General features: G+C 54.0%; 1 protein-coding gene across 1 annotated transcript in view; it reads right to left on the bottom strand.

Moving 5' to 3' along the window:
• SLC25A1 (solute carrier family 25 member 1) overlaps window positions 1–17,017 on the bottom strand; it is a 44,117-nt gene that overhangs the window by 4,967 nt on the left and 22,133 nt on the right. Inside the window, exons 2-7 of the mRNA XM_026656887.2 lie at window positions 7,211–7,318; window positions 5,821–5,920; window positions 3,917–4,055; window positions 2,281–2,365; window positions 1,458–1,562; window positions 434–549 (exon numbers count right to left, since the gene is read on the bottom strand). Coding sequence (XP_026512672.1) covers window positions 434–549; window positions 1,458–1,562; window positions 2,281–2,365; window positions 3,917–4,055; window positions 5,821–5,920; window positions 7,211–7,318 — 653 coding nt within the window. The remainder of the gene's footprint in view (window positions 1–433; window positions 550–1,457; window positions 1,563–2,280; window positions 2,366–3,916; window positions 4,056–5,820; window positions 5,921–7,210; window positions 7,319–17,017) is intronic.

Here is a 17,017-nt window from a genome sequence, read left to right as displayed (position 1 = left end):
TGAGCATCACTGGGCTACGGGACCACCAGGAGAGGAACACGCCAAATTCCTCTAGCACAGGGGAGCCCTGGGTCTGGTCTGCCTAGGAGCGAATCGCTGGCCATTAATTCAGGTCCCCAGAGGGCAGCGTGACCACAGCCACAGAGCACTGCATGGCTAGTGTGGGCCCAGGGCAGCAGTGTGTCTCGCTCTCTCATCGGGCCAGGCACCCCAGCTGTCATTCTCTAGGGCAGACAGGGCCTTGGTGGAGAGCAGTCTCAGTTCCAGCTCCTGCTCCTCCAGCGGGAGGCGCCGTAGGGCACGTAGCCATGTCCCCATTCCGGCGCTTGGCCCAGCAGCTATGGTCTGGATGAGAGCAGTAGACATGGAGCACCTAGAGGCGAATTAAGGGGTCTCAGCAGAAGCCCAGGAGCCACATGACCACATGCTGTACCTGCATTCTGGTTTTCACCACATCCAGGGGGGTGTTGCCAAAGACGCTAGCCGCTCCGGCAATGGCCCCAAATACCCCGGTGACGAGGGGGTTTATGACCTTGTTGGGATCATCCCCTGGGAAGAAGGAGAGCGACACAAAGGGGGCAGGAGGCGGGGAAAAGGGTGGAGAGAGACACAAGGACAGAGCTCATGAGCACCAAGAGGTGGGAGCACGCAGAGACATCACTGAGTGACGCTGCACGTGAGAGCTGCAAAGGCCCCGACAGGCAGGGGGCACAATGAGGGGCGGTGAAAGGAACGGGGGCCCTGCAAGTGGGAGCCCCCAATGCAGCTGGAGAAGAGGGAGAGGGGCCAAGAGGGTCAGAGATGCTCTCTCTCTCCAGCTGTGCGCAGTGAGCAGAGGGGCCTGGCTGCCTGTTTGCCGCCAAGAGTCATTTGGGGAGAATTTAAAGCAAACAAGAGCCCTCAGACCCCACAGGTGGTAAGGCAGGGAACGTGCAAGCCTAGGCCAGGGCTGGCCTAGCAGTGAGTGGGCGGGAAAGCACCCCCTGCTGGCTTAGTTCTGAACAGACTGTCAAAAGGGGCCCAGGCCCAGTGTGTGTGGGCAGGGGTAGGGGCGTTGAGTGTGCACAGGAAAAGGAGATACGTATACTGCAGCAGGCAGGTGCGAGCAGGGGCAGAGTGGAGGAGAGGCTGTGAACAGATCCCATTAGAGTACCCACTTACTCGCCGTCTGCATCCCCCTGGGCTTTTAACCCAGGCTTCCCTTCTCCCCAGCTCTGCCCTGCCCTGGGCCCTTCCTCCATCTTGTCAAAGTGACCCCACAAGAAACTGGTGGTGGGCGCGTTTCACTCGGAGGGAGGCGCGGGAGCTCAGCTGAGGCTGGAGAAGCCAGAGCCTGCCCTGGCTGCAGCAGGTCACCGTGCTGTGTGGCTCTCCGCCTGCAGCGCCCCCTGGAAGAGGCAGGGCCCGGTGTGGAGACGTGGGGGTGAGGCAGCGGGAGGGAGGCAGAGCGCGGGTACCTTTGTACCAGTTCCTGAGCGCCGTCATGACGAAGAAGCGAATGGCCTGGTTTGATCCTTGTTTGAGGACAGTAGCAGTTAAACCCTGGTAGGTTCCCTTCAGACCTGCGGCAGGGAGAAGGGGCAGCGTTCAAGGAGGGGAAGCAGCATGACACTGGTCTCCCCAGGAACACCACCGACCCCAGGCCTTCTTGTGGCCCACAACACCAGCTCCCCTTTCCCCCATTCATACACCCACCCCGCGGGGCCCACAGCACAGAGCCCAGCTCCTCCCCAGCTCTTCCTCATGCCCCACCCACTTGGCCCTGCCGTCAGGATGGCCGAGCGGGCTAAGGCGCTGCGTTCAGGTCACAGTCTCCTCCGGAGGCATGGGTTCGAATCCCACCCCTGACCAGCCCTCTTAATAGGAGGGTGGGGGGGAGAGAGGCATTTCCTCTCATTGGCAGTGGGGTGAGGCCGGCTCTGCGTGGCTTTGGTGGCCTGTCAGAAAGCTAAACCCACCTGTCGTTTGGCTTCCCCTGCCCTCCCATGGACATGCTGACAGGGCCGCACTGCTTTCCCCTGGCCGGGCCGGGAGAGGAAAGGCGCTCGGGCCTGGGAAGCAAGTCCCCCAAGAACCAGACTGCCTGAGGGATGAGCAGACAGTTGGAAGCCAGTGTTTTTCGAGGCCCTACAGTGCTGGCTGCCTTGGCAGCTCACAGACCAGTCTGCCACTCTGGTGGGAGGAGGCAGCTCACAACCCAGCCCCCAGTGCCAGCGTTGCGGGGCCTTGCACGCTGCACGCCAGGGTAACGCGGAGCTGAGGCCACGCCAGGGCCCTCACCCTGCTCGCGGATGATCTCCCGCACGCCGTGGAAGAAGCCGCGGTACTTCGGTCTGGGGGAGCACTGGTCATGGATAAACTTCACCTGGGGGGAGAGAAGGTTAGGACTTGTTAATCCCAATCTGCATGTGAAGAGACACCCCCCATCCCTCAAGCTATAGGAGCCCAAACATCCCAGTCAGATGCCTGGCAGCCGAGCTCTGCTCAGGGATTCAGCACCGAGGGTCTTTGCTAATCTGGGGCAGCACCATACTGATGCCATTCCAGAGCGGAATGAAACCCCTGTCCGGCATTTACCTGCAACTGCATAAGTGTTTTCTAATGCACTCCACATGCAGTCAGAAAGGGAAGGGACCCATGCAGCCTAGGGATCAGCCTAGGATAAAAGGACTGCCGCTAGGTCTGGAATACTTGAAACACACAAGGGTCGGCACCTGGAAGGGGAGAGTCTGGAAGTCCCAGGATGGGAAGAAGGGTAGCTATTGCTAGCTCAGGCCAGCAGTGCATTCTCCCCAATGCTTAACCTATTGGTCACCCATGAGAGCGTATAACATGTCAGTAAATAACAGTCCCTTCACCCTTATCGAGCAGCTTTCATCCAAGGATCTCTAAGCACTTTGCAAAGGAGGGTCCATCTATTTAGCCCCACTTTGCAGATGGGAGCTTTGAGGAGCAGAGAGGTGAAGGGACGTGCCTGGGGTCACACAGCACATCAGTGGCAGAGCTGGGGACAGACTGCTGAGTCCCAGTCCTGCTGCTCACAGCTCTCAGTCTCTTCTCAGGATTACGCTGAAGAGAGTCATGCAAGCAGAGGCCAGTTTTCCAGCCCAGTCCCTGGCTCTCATGTTACACAGTGTAGGAAGCGTTTGTATCCAGATATCACTGAGAAGGGCACATTTTACTGAGAACTGAACAGGATTTCCAGACAATGCATCATTTTTGAATCTGGGCCCGGGAGTTACAAAGCAAGTAGAAAAAAAACCTGAGTATAACACGGGGAGAAAGAGCAGAGATAGCGAAATGGCCTCATGGCGTGGGGCAGCCTGGCAATGAATTAGAAGCAACAACGATGCAAAATGCCTTTTGCTGCTATGGAGCCTTGGCTAGGTATTTCTTGCAGTGTGCTGCATTTACTTCTGCCAGCAAGTGTATTGGTGTGGCTAAGCGGATATTTCATTGCATTGATACCTGACAGATTCTGGGGTCAGGCCACAAAGGCTGGCCTTGGAGAGAAGAGCCGCCATTCACTGCAGGCCCCAGGAAAATCAGATCCTGTCTGAGCTCTTGCTAACATTTCCCATCAACAGGAGAGACTAGAGGGAACGCCCACACACAGACTTTCTCTGCACCTCTGACCGTTCACCACTAGTGGGCACCTGAAGCCCATGGACATTTCGTCTGGGCAGGAGCACCAATGCACAGAACAGCTCCCTGTGTGACGCCAGGCGGGGAGCAGAGCAGAGGCTCTGCTGGGTTAATACCCTGCTCCAACAAGCAGGCTAGCTCTGGGGCCGACAGCAGGAGGCGCTCACAGGGCAATGGTGCTCCCTGCTTGGCTTCCGCCATCCCCTCCGAAGTCGTCGTCTCTGGTCTCCCCCCTATTCTCAGACCAGGGATCAGAGGGCCTGTGCTGTACCTTTATGGTCTCCATGGGACACACCACCACCACAGCCTCGGCCACCCCAGCTCCCAAGCCGCACAGCAGCCCGCGCTTGCTGTCCAGGTTGCCCTTCTCGTCTCTCATGTGGTTGCTGAGGAACTCGAACATGCCGAACCTGGCCGGGGAGAAAGGCAGCCAATGCAAACCCCACCGGCCTGGGCAGACACAGCTGCTGGGCACAGAGATGGGGCCAGGGCTAGCCAGCTTCTAGTGCAGCTGGGCCAACCAGCTTGGCTGGAAGCTCCCACCGTGCCCCGGGGGCATCTCGCTATGGAGCCACAGGTCTGGCCTTTGGATCGCCTCCGGGGGAGCGGAGAGAACAGACCAGGGATGCTGGGGGCTGATATTTTGTGCCCCCCAGAGGCTGGTTAGGGGGCTGCATAACCCAGAGAAGACTAGCTGCACTCCCTCCTGCCACACCACAGCTGCAGAGGCTGAGGCGGTTCTGGCTGTGAGGGAGAGAGCCAGGGACCCCCAGGAGGGGGAAGGTGCCTTAGGAGCCCTCTGAATAGGACTCACTCTTCTTTCCCCTTGCCTGGACCTGGGGGGGAGGCTGCTGCAGGAAGTGACTCCCTGGCCGAGCCCCTCCGTAGCTCCTTGGCTCCAAACACCCAGCCGCCCTACGCCCATCTCATGCCTCCCACTGGGCGAAGCACAGATGCCCACACTCTTCTCCTGGCAAGGCAGGCACCTGCAAACATCGTAAGCCAGAAAGCCCAGGGGAAGGGGGGTGGCAGTGCGCTCGACTCCCCCATCCGAGCAGGCTGGGATTGCTGACAGCTATTAGCTATTGGTTCTTCATTGGCAGCGGGTAGAGAGAAGGCAGCAGAGCAGCTCCTGCAAAGCTGCTCTTGCTGGCCCTGCCGGCCCATCCATCCTGCTCGTCTCCGAGTCATGCCCTCACGCTCCAGAGAAGAGTGAAGCTGATCTGCCAGAACTCCACCGCCCTGACCCGCCTGGGCTGGCGCTGAGGGTGGGGCCCGAACTGCTCAGAAATCACACGCTTTCCCCTGCAGCATCTCCTCCCTGGGGAGGCTACGACTGCAGCAGCCAGGGCCAGCAACGTCTCCCCACTCCCTACAGTACCTGCTGCTGGGAAAGGCTCAGCCTGGAGGAGCTGGGAGCTTCCCAAAGAGCACACTGCTAGCAGTGCCTTGGGGGAGCTCCCCACAGCAAGGCCTGCTGGCAGACAGGGCGATCCCTGGAGCCAGCCCTCCGGCAGCCTCCACTCAGGCTGGTCCTGCTAAGAGCAGGATGGTTTTCTCAATCCATCCCAAAGGGAACGACCATCCAGGGAGGCAATCCCACCCCTGCCAGGGAACTGAGCACGCTGTCCAGTAACGATTGGCCAGACCCACCTTGACGGAGACAGTCTGCGGATAGATCCCAAACTACCCTGAGTCATTCCCTCCCCTCCCCGCAGCAGGACCGAGCTGCCTCAGCACTTCTCCAAACATGAGGCCACCTCCGGACACAGACAAGCGATGCCAATCGCTCCATGGCAGGCAGCCCTCAGGAAGGGTCACTCAGGGCTCCTTGGACAGACCCTGCACTGTGCTCCTTTGCAGGAGGCACGTCCATGGCCCTCCGGCCTGCTAGCCTGGGGCCCTCACCAGCTTATCCCTGCATGCCTGGCTTTTAGGGCAGGGCTGTTCTGCGGAGAGGCTGTGCGAGACGGACCCCCGGCCTCAGACTCCCTCAGCAGCGAGATGAGGAGGAGGGGCCACTCCAAGGGACTCCTATGGGGTTTCTCATCCGCTTGTTTGGGGGCCTGGTGGGTGTCAAGGAGAGCAGGAGGATCACCTGGGCTCAGATTGTGGCAACTGCAAGTCACAAACGCCTCAGGGGCAAGGCCAGAAGTCACAGCCGGAGCGCCTTACCTCACGGCAGCCTTTGGGATGGAGCCATACACCAGCGAGCTGAGGCCTCGATAGAGCCCCTTCACTCCATGGCCCTGGACAGTCTGCTTCACGCAGTCCGCTGGGGAGAAGGCACGGAAAGAGGGGTTTAGCCAGCCCCCCAAGCCGGCATGGCATCACCTTCCACCATTCAGGCTCTCCCTGGGCCGCGCACTCCCTGCGCCGCGCACTCCCTGCTGTCCTTGGGTAACAGCCAGAGCACTCAGGGCAGGGTGGGTGAGTGCCAGGACGGAACAGCTCGGGTAACCAACGCCAGGCTGAAAACGCACCATCGGAGAGAACGCCGGCCCTGTCCGAGCGGACGTGTTTGTCTTGTCGCTAAAGCCAAGGAGGCCAGGACCCCAACACTGCTGCAGTTAATGGATTTCCCCTCCCCCTCCAGCATGCTGCGGCTGTGGAACGTGAAGTCCTGATTCATGTCCCCCCCCCCGAGTGAAGTTCAAGTCACATGCAGCAGGTGCCTGGCTACACGACTCAGGCTCCCTAGCTAGAACAGGGCAATGCCAAGCCCTTTGCAGAGCTGCTCCAGGAAGGGAGAATGGCACAGGGCACTGTTCAGCCCTGGACTCAGCAAGTCAGAAGCCATGTTGCTGCAGATCCTCAGGACCCGGTTCCAAGCCAGACACTAAGCCGGGGGCTCTGTAGCCATGCTCCCTGCCGTCTCTCCCCCAGCCAGCTGGGTTCTCTCTCACCCCAGTGACTGTTGCCCTCCAGCCTGGCCCCAGCTGACAGCGTAAGCAGCAGAGGGCAGTGGTGATACAGTACAGCACGCCGCAATGCAGCCTGTACATAAGTAGAAGGTTATGATCCTGCCAGTGAGGGACGCCTGCCAGTCGTCCCGGGCTGGAATGAGGCCGTCATCCCTGGAACTCCTCCAGCCTGGGCACCCAACCAGGCTACCGCCAACAGGGCTCTAATGCACATGCCGTCTCCCTCAGTGACAACAGGTGTGCTGCACTGCGCAACTGGCCAGGTCTGTTAGAAGGGAGCGCTCATCTAACTGCGACGCCTCAGCTTCTGGGGACTGGTGGGGGCAGGACATCAGACCCGATGGCCCAGCGCGCTGAGCCACGCACTGTACCCTGAAATGGCTTCCCCCCCCTTTCCCTACTCCCCCCCCTTTGTGGGACAGGAAGGAGGTAGGCCCTCAAGTTCCAAGGGAGGGTCCTTCTGTGAGGGGCACCTGAATACCCAGCTCACTCCCACCCCACCCACCGGTGCCAGTCTCTGCCTAGCATCTCAGCCCACTACTGGCTGCAGCAGCTCCAATAGCCCCTGACAATCGCCAGTCCCCTTGTTTGATCCCTACTCCAGTCTCTCTGTGCTCACGGCTGCCAGGCTCTGGACTTACCGATGCCTTTGTACCGGGGCGGGTTAGCTTTCTCATCCAGCTGTAGCTGAGTCTTCACATACTCCGTAGGGAATGTAATGCAGATCTCAATGCCACCGGCAATACCACCTGGGGAGAACAAGGAGGGGGAGATAGAACCGGGAACTGCACAGCATCTCAGTAGCAGCTCCCTGATGCCCGTTTCTAATTGCCCAAGCCCCACCTTTCAGCACTTGGAGCCAGAGCCGGGAGTGGGGTCACCTCCCAGGTAGGCACTTGGGTAAGGGCCAGATTTGCAGAAGTGCTCAGCAACTCATGAGCTCTTTTGAGCATCTCGTCACTTATTTTGGTGCCTACATGGGAGCACTTTTGAACAATTGCTCCTTTGAAAATCTGGCCCTCGCTTTCAGCAGAGCAAGGGAGACATATTCTGCCCTCCTCTTCTGTGTGGTCTGGTTAGACAGGGCAGGGACTAGCCCTTACTGTGTGTTTGTACAACGCCGAGCGCCATGGGACCCTGGTCTCACTTGGGGCCCCTTGCTGCTACTCTCATATCATAATAATTTTGCCGGCAGAGGAGCATTTAATGCAGGACTTAAATTCAGCCAGAGCTGTCCTGAGCAGAGCTCCAGTAAATATTTTCCAACCTGCAGCAGCCCCCGTGTGCTCCGCAGGGCTGAAGCCCTGAACCCCGGGGCTCCGGGAAATACTCAGGGAGAATTTAAGCCCTGATTTAATGCCATCATTTCATAGCACCAGATGAGCTTTCAGTGCAGACCACAGACAGTTCAGGCAGGGGACAGACGTGCACAGATACAAACTAAAGGCCTAAATTATGATCTGGGAACCAGGAACTCCCAAATTCTGGTCCCAGCTCTGGCCACAGAGGCAGTCAGTGCCAAAGGCACGTCATGTAATCTTGCTCTGCCTCCCCGCTCCCCCACAGCCTGCAAGATGGGGATAATGGTAATTATCTGCCTCACGGTGTTAGCATGAAAATTCACTAATGTCAATAAAGTACTTTAAAGATACGGTGCTGGGTATGCAGTAGCTGCAGCAGAGACAGACACCTGTCCCCCCTCCTCCAACGCTCCTCACGTTCCTGCCAAAGCCCTGTCCCAATTGCTCTCCTTTCACCCCAAGAACCCTCTGCTCCTCCAGCAGACACGCGTGTGAAGCAATCCAGCTGTAAAGCACACATCCTGCTCTGTGCTTGCACCAGCCTGTGCCTTCAGATTGTGAAATCCTCAGGCCAAGGATCTGTTTGCGCAGCACAGCTCACCAGGTATACAGCACTGTGTGCTTACCGCACTCCCTGTGTCAGGAGTTTCTATCCATACGTGGAGACACAAACCAGCACCAGGAAATTCTGGTCACTGTCTGATCCCCAGGCCAGTAGCTATATTAGGTGGGCAAGTAAAAGCTGCTTTGTGTTTTAATCGGTATGCTGAGGCTGGGCAAGTAGATTTAGTGTCTGGACTGGTACATTTCCATAGCAATTTCACAAGGCTCAGACACCAGCATCACCCAGGGTTACACACTAAGTTAGAAGCAGCACAGAACTGCTTGGATTTTTCCCATCTGGTTCCTATTACAGTAGTTTAAAGTTAGACCCCCCCGTCTCTAGCACCCCAGTGCCCAAGCCTGAAGGGACAGGGCCAAGGATATAGATTCAGGCCACAAGGGACCTTTAGATCATCTCGTCTGACCTCCCGTGTAACACAGCCACAGCTCTTCACCCAGTTACCCATGCGCTGTGCCCAGTGACTAAGGCAGAGCTTCCAGAAAGGCATCCAGACTTGATCTGCCGTCATGGAGAATCCACCACTTCCCTCGGCTCTTCCTTCCAGGGGTTAATCCCATGCCTCACTGTTAAAAACTGGGCCCTAATTTCTAATGGGAATTTGTCTGGCTGCAGCTTTCAGCCATTGGGTCTTGTTCTGCCTTTGTCCCCTTTAGTGCCTGGAGTTAATAGGTTAACAGCCCCTAAGCCAGCACTCCCCCCTAAAGGCAGCAAGTTAATGACAAAATCTCCCCCCCTCCTTGGTTCTAAAGCAGGGCTGCCTCCTCTTAAAGAGGGCTACCTGAGCAAGGCCCCCCCGCCCCCAGAGCTCACAGGCACAGAGCTGCCTGCACAACTAGCTCTAGGGATTTTCTTGCCCTAAGCAAACATCCATCCCTGTCGGCCTGCAGTGACCCCCCGCCCCCCAAAGGGCTACTGAGCATCCCCCTGCCTTAGGAAGTCAGCCTGGGAATGCCGAGATTCCACAGGTGCACAATAAATGCTCCATGGGAAAAACCTGCCACATCTGTTGTAATATAGACACTGAAGCCAGGAAGTCCAAAGTGCTAATTCCAGCTCTGGTACGGACCCGTTGGGTGGCCAATGTTCTTATTTGTGTCTCTGAGGGTGATGCTCAGAGGTTCCACCCATTGTGCTAGGCACTGTACAAACACAGGGAGACCTAGTGCCTGCCCTGAAGAGCTTGCAATCTATATAGACAAGACAGACAAAGGGCAGAAGAAGAAATAGAGACGGGAAGTGAAGGGACCCACACTGGGTTGCACAGCAGGTCAGCCACCGAACCAGGGACAGAACCCGGGTCTCTTGACTCCCAGTTTGGTGCCCTATCCACTAGGCCACACTGCCTCTTCCACCCAGTCACATCCTTTTCTGTGCCTCAGTTTCTCTATATGTGCGAAGAGAATAATATCTTAATCTGAGTGTCCCGTGAGGTAGGTAACTAGTGGCTGCAATACTCCTGTTTAGTTGGAAAGCAACAAATCATTACTGCTAACTGCCAAATAATTGCAGAATGACTAACCAGGACAAGAGCAAGAGAAGCACCACGCCAGAAAAAAATGAAACAAGAGTGGCGCAGAGAGCTCTCCTCTGAACGCGTCATCGCTGCAGTAAAGCCCTGAATGCTGGCCAGCCCTTGCTCCAGCCCATTGCGGGGGGCGAGCAGGGGGGTTAAGAGAACAGAAAAGAGGCCAGATTGTCCCGCTCAATGCCCTACCTAGAATTCTCACCATACTCAACACAATGGGGCCCACGTGACCGTGAAATCCTTATGGCAATCACGAGCCATGCTGGGACAGGCCAGTTTGCTCTCAGATACCACGCCAACCCACACAGCCTGGTACTCCGTAAACGTGAAGAGAGTGTAACGGTTTCACAAAACAACTTAAGTCCAGGCAGCAATTTCCACACCAACTGCAGCTCAGACTGGCCTGAGGGAGTCACATGCAGAACTCCAGTATTAACTGATAAATAGCGGGGGAGGAATTAGACAAAGGGGAAGAATGTTCGCAGCTCAGATCTGCAAGGAGATAGAGTGAGTGAGGCGGAAGGATACAAAGGGAAGCTGGTAGTGCAGAGGCAAAGGCAAAGAACAAGAAGAGGAGTACAGACAAAATGTCAAGTATCAGGGGGTAGCCGTGTTAGTCTGTATCTACAAAAACAACAAGGAGTCTGGTGGCACCTTAAAGACTAACTGATTTATTTGGGCATAAGCTTTCGTGGGTAAAAACCTCACTTCAGATGCATCTGAAGTGAGGTTTTTACCCACAAAAGCTTATGCCCAGACAAAATGTCACATTCATCAGGGATGAGCTAGTAGGATTACTCAAAACAGCTTCCACTTGGAAAAGCCCTTTTCACCTTTTAAACACCACAAAGATTAAAACACCCCAAGGATGGTGTTGAAGATCCCAGATGCCAATAGAATATTAGCAGCGACTTCAAAAACAAAGCCACAGTTTCACACAGGCATCTGACTGTCCTGTCTACAGCGATGTCTCGGCTCTTTGTGTTTACACCATTCCCACTGCAATTTTTAGCTTGTGCATCCCTTACGGCGCAGACTGGGTATTCCTTGTACCACAGGCTCCCAACACAGGGGTCACAACCCCGCTTCCCTTCCTAGACTGCAAGGTGTCGAGAACTCACGCTGGCCAATCACAGAGTGCCCTGCACACCCTGTCTAGCTATAGAAATGATCAAACACCACAGCCCCCGCCAATGGCTAGAGGGCCAAGGCTGCCTATGGAACGCCTGTGCAGCTCTCACTGAAGTCAGGGGCAGTTGTCAGTATGTGACAGAGGGCAGGATTTGGAGAAGTGCAGCTCCCTGCTGCTACGTTTTTAGCGTCAGAGAGAACAGCAACAGGAACCTACCTGGCACTCGGGTTTGGCAGCCAAGTGCTGTGGCGGACAGGCAGCTACTCAGTGCCAGAACGTCCGTGTAATTGTAAATAAGCCTGCAGAGACATTCTAGGGTGAGCTGGTGTCGAGAGCAGTGGGAAGTTCATGTGCTTTTATTAGAGTCGTTTGAAAAAGAGTTTCCCTTTCAAGAAATTCCAGACTTCGGTGTGAAGAGTCCCTGGCATCCAGGCAGCTTGCGACGGGAGTATTTGGGGCCAAGATGTGTTTTCCACAGACCCCTAAACTTTTCTCAAGAGTCAGCAGATCCAGTTCCTTGGCACCATACCCGTATTTGCACAGGCAGATTTCAGTAGGGCGAAGTAGGATAAAGTGTCAGATTTGACCCTGAATTCACTGGATGCTGGTGCTTTGTGTTGCAACCGGAACAGCTCTTTTAGTACGGAGGGATATTAAAATAGCTATGAAATGGCTGAAGAAACACCCCAGAGTAGCAGGGGGGAAAAGGATGGGAAGAAGAAGAAACCCTTTCAGAACTGCCCATGGGCAGCAGCAGAAGTATAAAAAGCATCCGCAGTTCCTGCCCTGTAATAGTGATTCTCCAACAAAACAACCTTAAGAACGAGACTGCCTCGAGACACAAGGACTCCTGTAGCTGGCTAAGCGACTGCATGTTTCGCATTCTGACTGCGCCATTTCCCTCCAGCTACATTAAAAAGGCAGCCCAAGACGCCTGCGCAGAACCGAGCCTGCACCCACATGCACTCCCTGCCGCTCTCTAATTTGGTTCTTTTCAAAAGGCCTGGTCTAGACTTAAAATGTAGATCGACGTAGCTATGTCGTTTGGGGTGAAACTAATCCCCACCCTAGCTATGGCAAACTAACTCACAGTGTGGACACAGCTACTGAAATGGAAGAATGCTTCCATTGACCTAGTTACTGCTGCTTGGGGAAATGGATCACCTACAGGAACAGAAAAAAACGCTTTCCATTGTCATCGGAAGTGCCCACGCTAAGGCCGCTATGCAGTGTAGCTACAGCACTATGGCTGTGCCACTGTAGTGCCCATAGCATAGACAAGCAAGGAGCAGAACTCGTCTCCCAACTCCCTTAGCACTGAATTAGAGATCCCTAGTCACATTCCAGCTCTGAAATTAATGCAACCAGACCGATCACTCGTGATGCACTTCAACCCAGACTGGGCAAATCAGCCTTCATAGAATAAAAGGAACTGGCCCTACCCATAACCCTGTTAGCCTGACCCAGCCTTGTTACCCTCTCCGGTAGCCCTAAGCTTATATGCAGTTCTGGCAAGAGTTAGGTTAAATCTGTGGTGTCTGAGCTAATGTTTTGTGCGCCTTCAAGTTGCGGCTTCTGAATTTACTCAGGATCTGGAAGTGCTGATCAGACCAAGCAAGGCTGTTCTCGCTGGATTTCTGGCCCTGGTAGAAATGAGCAGTGCTCAGGAGCATAGTAGAAAGCCTGTTCCCATGAGATCCCCAACCCAATCCTGGAGGTCAAAGGAGCCAAACATTTGAGCGAAGCCTACCAAGCTTGGATCTGAGCTTTCCCAGAGCTCAGGAGGTCTCTAGCATGGTTTGGCTCCAGGGTTTTGGTTTGGCCTAGTGGTGAAGTCTGGATCCACACGAGAACTTTCCTAGTGTTGGAGCAGTGGGCTACAATCAGTGAGCAGAGAAAGGGATGCTAACAAGTGCCCAACCTAAAAGCCCCATTTCCGTCAAAGGCTTGTGCACACTATTGCCTTTTGAGAGATGAGACACTGGATCGTGCCTTATTGAAACTGCAGTCTCCTGTGCCTGTGATCGATGAAAGGGTCAGTGTCAGCCCTTGGTTTCTACCAGCATTGGAGGCACATACTGACCATATGAGCTTCATCTCCTGCCACTCTGTGTCCCGCCCAGTTCAGATTCCTTCCCTGGAGGAGGAGGAGGAGAAACCTTCAAGAGCATTATGGAGCCCTGCAGCTGTGGCCCCTAGCGACGCTCACGCTAACGAGAGCGCTTGGGACCAGTACTAGGACAAGTTAAACACTCAGATCTTTCAGCCCTGGGGATCCATGGGGATTGTCTCCATCACGTGGGCGCGTGTTAACCCTGCCTGGCTCTCACCCCTGCCCCAGCCAGTGGGGCATGGACCCTTCAGGTGGAGAGCAGGCCTGCTCCTGGACTCCTCCCCTGATCTTTGACTAGTGTCACAAGACTCAAAGAAGGGCCCAAATTCAAGCTCGCAGAGTCCAGTGATTTTCATGGGGCTGTCCCAGAGATGGGCGTGGTCCCAGGTGCCCATTCTCCGCCCCAGGCACAGGAGGTGATGTGAGGTTTGTGGCAGTGGAGGAGGCTGTGATGCACCTACACAGCTCATTCTCACAGCCTCTCCCTCCCCACTGTCAGGGAAGAAGAACGAACCTAATCCCCCTTAGTGCCCCGGCCAGCTCCCTTTCCATGCTGCTCTCATTCACAGAGAACAGCTACTCAGCATGACTTAGCAGAGAGATCCTCTGCCCGTCATTGGCTCACAGACAAACACCCCATGAAAGGAACAGGATCTGCCGGGGCTGCAGCGTCAGCAGGGATGTGGAACAGCTCATAATGGACAGAGCTATGAATGGCCCAGAGGAAGAACAAAGAGAAACTTTTACCACGAGAGCCGGCCCACTTGGAGATTACATTCCGCTCTGCAACAAGAATAAGGAACTTGAGGTTCTGTCTGTGCTTACTCTGCTGACTTGGAGGAGAGGCAAACGCAAGGCAGACACCCAGTACTAACAGGAAGTCTAAAGAAACTGCAGGGGGAGGGGAGGCGGGGTGGGTGTTACAGGGTTCAGAAGGCACCCACCACCGCTTCAAGTCACTGCCTATAGCAGAGCAGCAACTCTGAGCCTTTTGGGGCCACTGTAGCAGACAGTGCCCTGAGTCTGCCATTTGGACGTGTGTGCTTGGTTTGCTCCAAGACAGGAGTTTAGAGCAGGCCAAGCTCTATAACAAAACAACAATATCTAGCTCGGATACAACGCTTGTCATCTTTAGATCTCAAAGCACTTTACAAAGGAGGTCAGGATCATTATCCCCATTTCACAGATGGGGAAACAGAGGCATGGAGCAGTGCCGTGATTTGTCCAAGGTCACCCCACAGGCCAGTAGCAGAGTTGGGAGTAGAACCAAGTCTTCTGTCCCGTGTTCTAGCCACTAGGCCTTCCCTAGGACGGAGTCTGCACCGCTGAGCCCGGAGCATGTGCACTGCACTGGGGCCCAGCACACAGACTCCCCATAAGAGTCAGGGAAGGGAAGCACCAATACTGGAATTGTGGTTCCCAACCAGCGGCGCATAGAGAGCGCAGTGCTTGAAGGGTTCAGTATTCCATGTGCAGCATAATTCCTCCATCCGTCTGGCCATCACTGCACGTTTCATAGGCCTCCTTCCCCTAGACTGTAGTTCTAAATTAGAGACAACTTTTGAAAATTCAGCCCCAACCTCACCAGCGTTGCAGTTACTGCCTCCCTCACTGACTGGCTTAACCTATTCAGCTTTTCCCACTCTGGTGACATCTGGTGTTTTTCTTAATGCCCCAGCTCCTGGAGGCATGGGATTACGGGAGAAGCAGCTCAGCTTTTTTTTTTTTTTATTATTATTATTATTATTATTATTAAAAGAAGATGTAGATTTCTAGCCCTCACAATCCCAAAAGGTTCAAAGCCCAGAAGGCAGATAAAACCCCTGAAGGACTATTTTAAAATCTTGGGGGTCTTTTTGTTTGTTTTTTTAAAAGTCAATTTCATGGTGTCTGAGGCTGTGACTCATGAGTTTGGGGTGCTTTGGGCTGGCAAACTGCCTGTTCATAGTGGCAAAGCACTTCAGAAACCTCAGAAGGAAGTTGATCTGTCAATGTATTTGTATTACTCAGGATATTCCCCACGAGCGGTCAACAATCTTCTATTCATTGAACTTTTTGAAACTATGCACTTTTAGAGAGGTAAGGGATTGACTCTGTACACAAATTTGCAGAGGGACAATAGAGTTGAGGTCTGTTATTTCTCACCTCTATTTATTTTAAAACATTTTTGCTGTTAACAAGCATGTTACCTCTGGAGACCCAAATACACAGTTTGAGAACTGCAAAACTAAGCATCTCTGATGGTATCTTCTAGACTGAGCACTGAGACCCATTGGGTAGATAGAAAGATTAACCTAAATAATCTATACAGAAGCCTGTGGAACCCCATAAGATGGGTCCCTAATCCATGAACTATTGGAACTCATGTGCAAAACTTTTCTTAAACATTACATGAATATATTGTCTCATACTATAGAATTAGAATTTATAATCCCTATTCCATGACAAGATATCTTTGCACTATAATGTATCTTAATTAAAACTATCTTTAGATAAAATGCTTTTTTCCTCAAAAAGCATTCTATCTAAAAATCAATGCCTTTTTTTTTTTTTTTTTTGAGGAAGTGTAGGGAGCAGGATGGATAACGAGCCGTGACTTCTCTAGTAGAACAACTTCTGCCCTTCCTTGCTGAGAGTGTGTGTGTGTGTGTCATGCTTAGCCCAACATTTAATACTTCCTTTCACAGCCTACCCTTCCAAGGTCTCCTGGTCTTGCAGCACACCCCTCAACTGCCCTTTCATTCAGGGGTCCCTCCACACCCACCATCCCCCAACCCACCCCCACAACCCCAAATCATCACAGCCCTAACTCAATGGAGCTCTGCCAGTCTCGGAGCAACACTACCAATCCCAAACATTCAAAAACCAGGAGTCAGCCCCTGAAAAATTCTGAGCTTTTTAAAAATAATTTGGGAGGGACCTTCTGATTTTGGGCCTCTTGTGCTCATCTTTCCATGCCCCTCTCTGCAATTATGAGAGCTAGAAACACATTTATTTTGAATGGAAAGGGGAGACTCTCAGGGAGTCATCACATGACTCCAGGAGGTGGAGCTCTCAGAAAATCAAATGTCATGGGGTTCTTGACTTGGCAATACCCGCAAGAGCCCTAAGTGTATGCCAAATCTCAGTTCCTACACACTGTGCTGTCACTTAGTCTGTTATGTAGCCAAAGATAACTGAGAGCTTAAAGCAGGTTACCTTATCTTGTAGCTCTTCCACTCTAGAGTAACTAGAACAAGGGGGCTGGCCCCCTCCCAGAGATACTGACAGTCACACCTTCCTGCAGGCTCAAACTCGCCACCTTCTTAATTACTGGCGAAACTGGTTTCACGCTCACACCCTCAAAGCACAAGCTTCTTTTCCACTCAGCCAAGAGGAAAATGGCAGGCAGCTGCCTTTCGAACAGTGGGAGGAATGCAGCACAGCTATCTCCTGGAGAACTAGTCTCACACAGTCTCTTCCCTCGGCCAGGCAAAACCTGCGCTAAGAAGTGCAGCTGCTCCGGAAGTCAGAACAGCCAGATCCTCCACTGGATCTCATCTGCAAGGGGAGAAGCTGGCTAGTGTGGTTTAACATGGACCACAGCCACCCAGAACCTCCCTTGATGAAGCAGGACAGGTATCCAGAAAAGTGTTGGTACCATTCGGAACCTTTGCAGAGCTGCTTAGACCTTCAGCTGTTAAGTGGGGTTCCCATGATCATCATCCCCAGTGTCTATTCATGCACGCTGCCCAGTCCGCCCACTCTTTTGT

The sequence above is a fragment of the Terrapene carolina genome, unplaced genomic scaffold (assembly GCF_002925995.2).
Source record: "Terrapene carolina triunguis isolate 2854851 unplaced genomic scaffold, T_m_triunguis-2.0 Scaffold234, whole genome shotgun sequence".
NCBI classification, from domain to species: domain Eukaryota; kingdom Metazoa; phylum Chordata; order Testudines; family Emydidae; genus Terrapene; species Terrapene triunguis.
The sequence above is the reverse complement of the archived record's forward strand: the minus strand, read 5'-3'. Positions and strand labels throughout refer to the sequence as shown.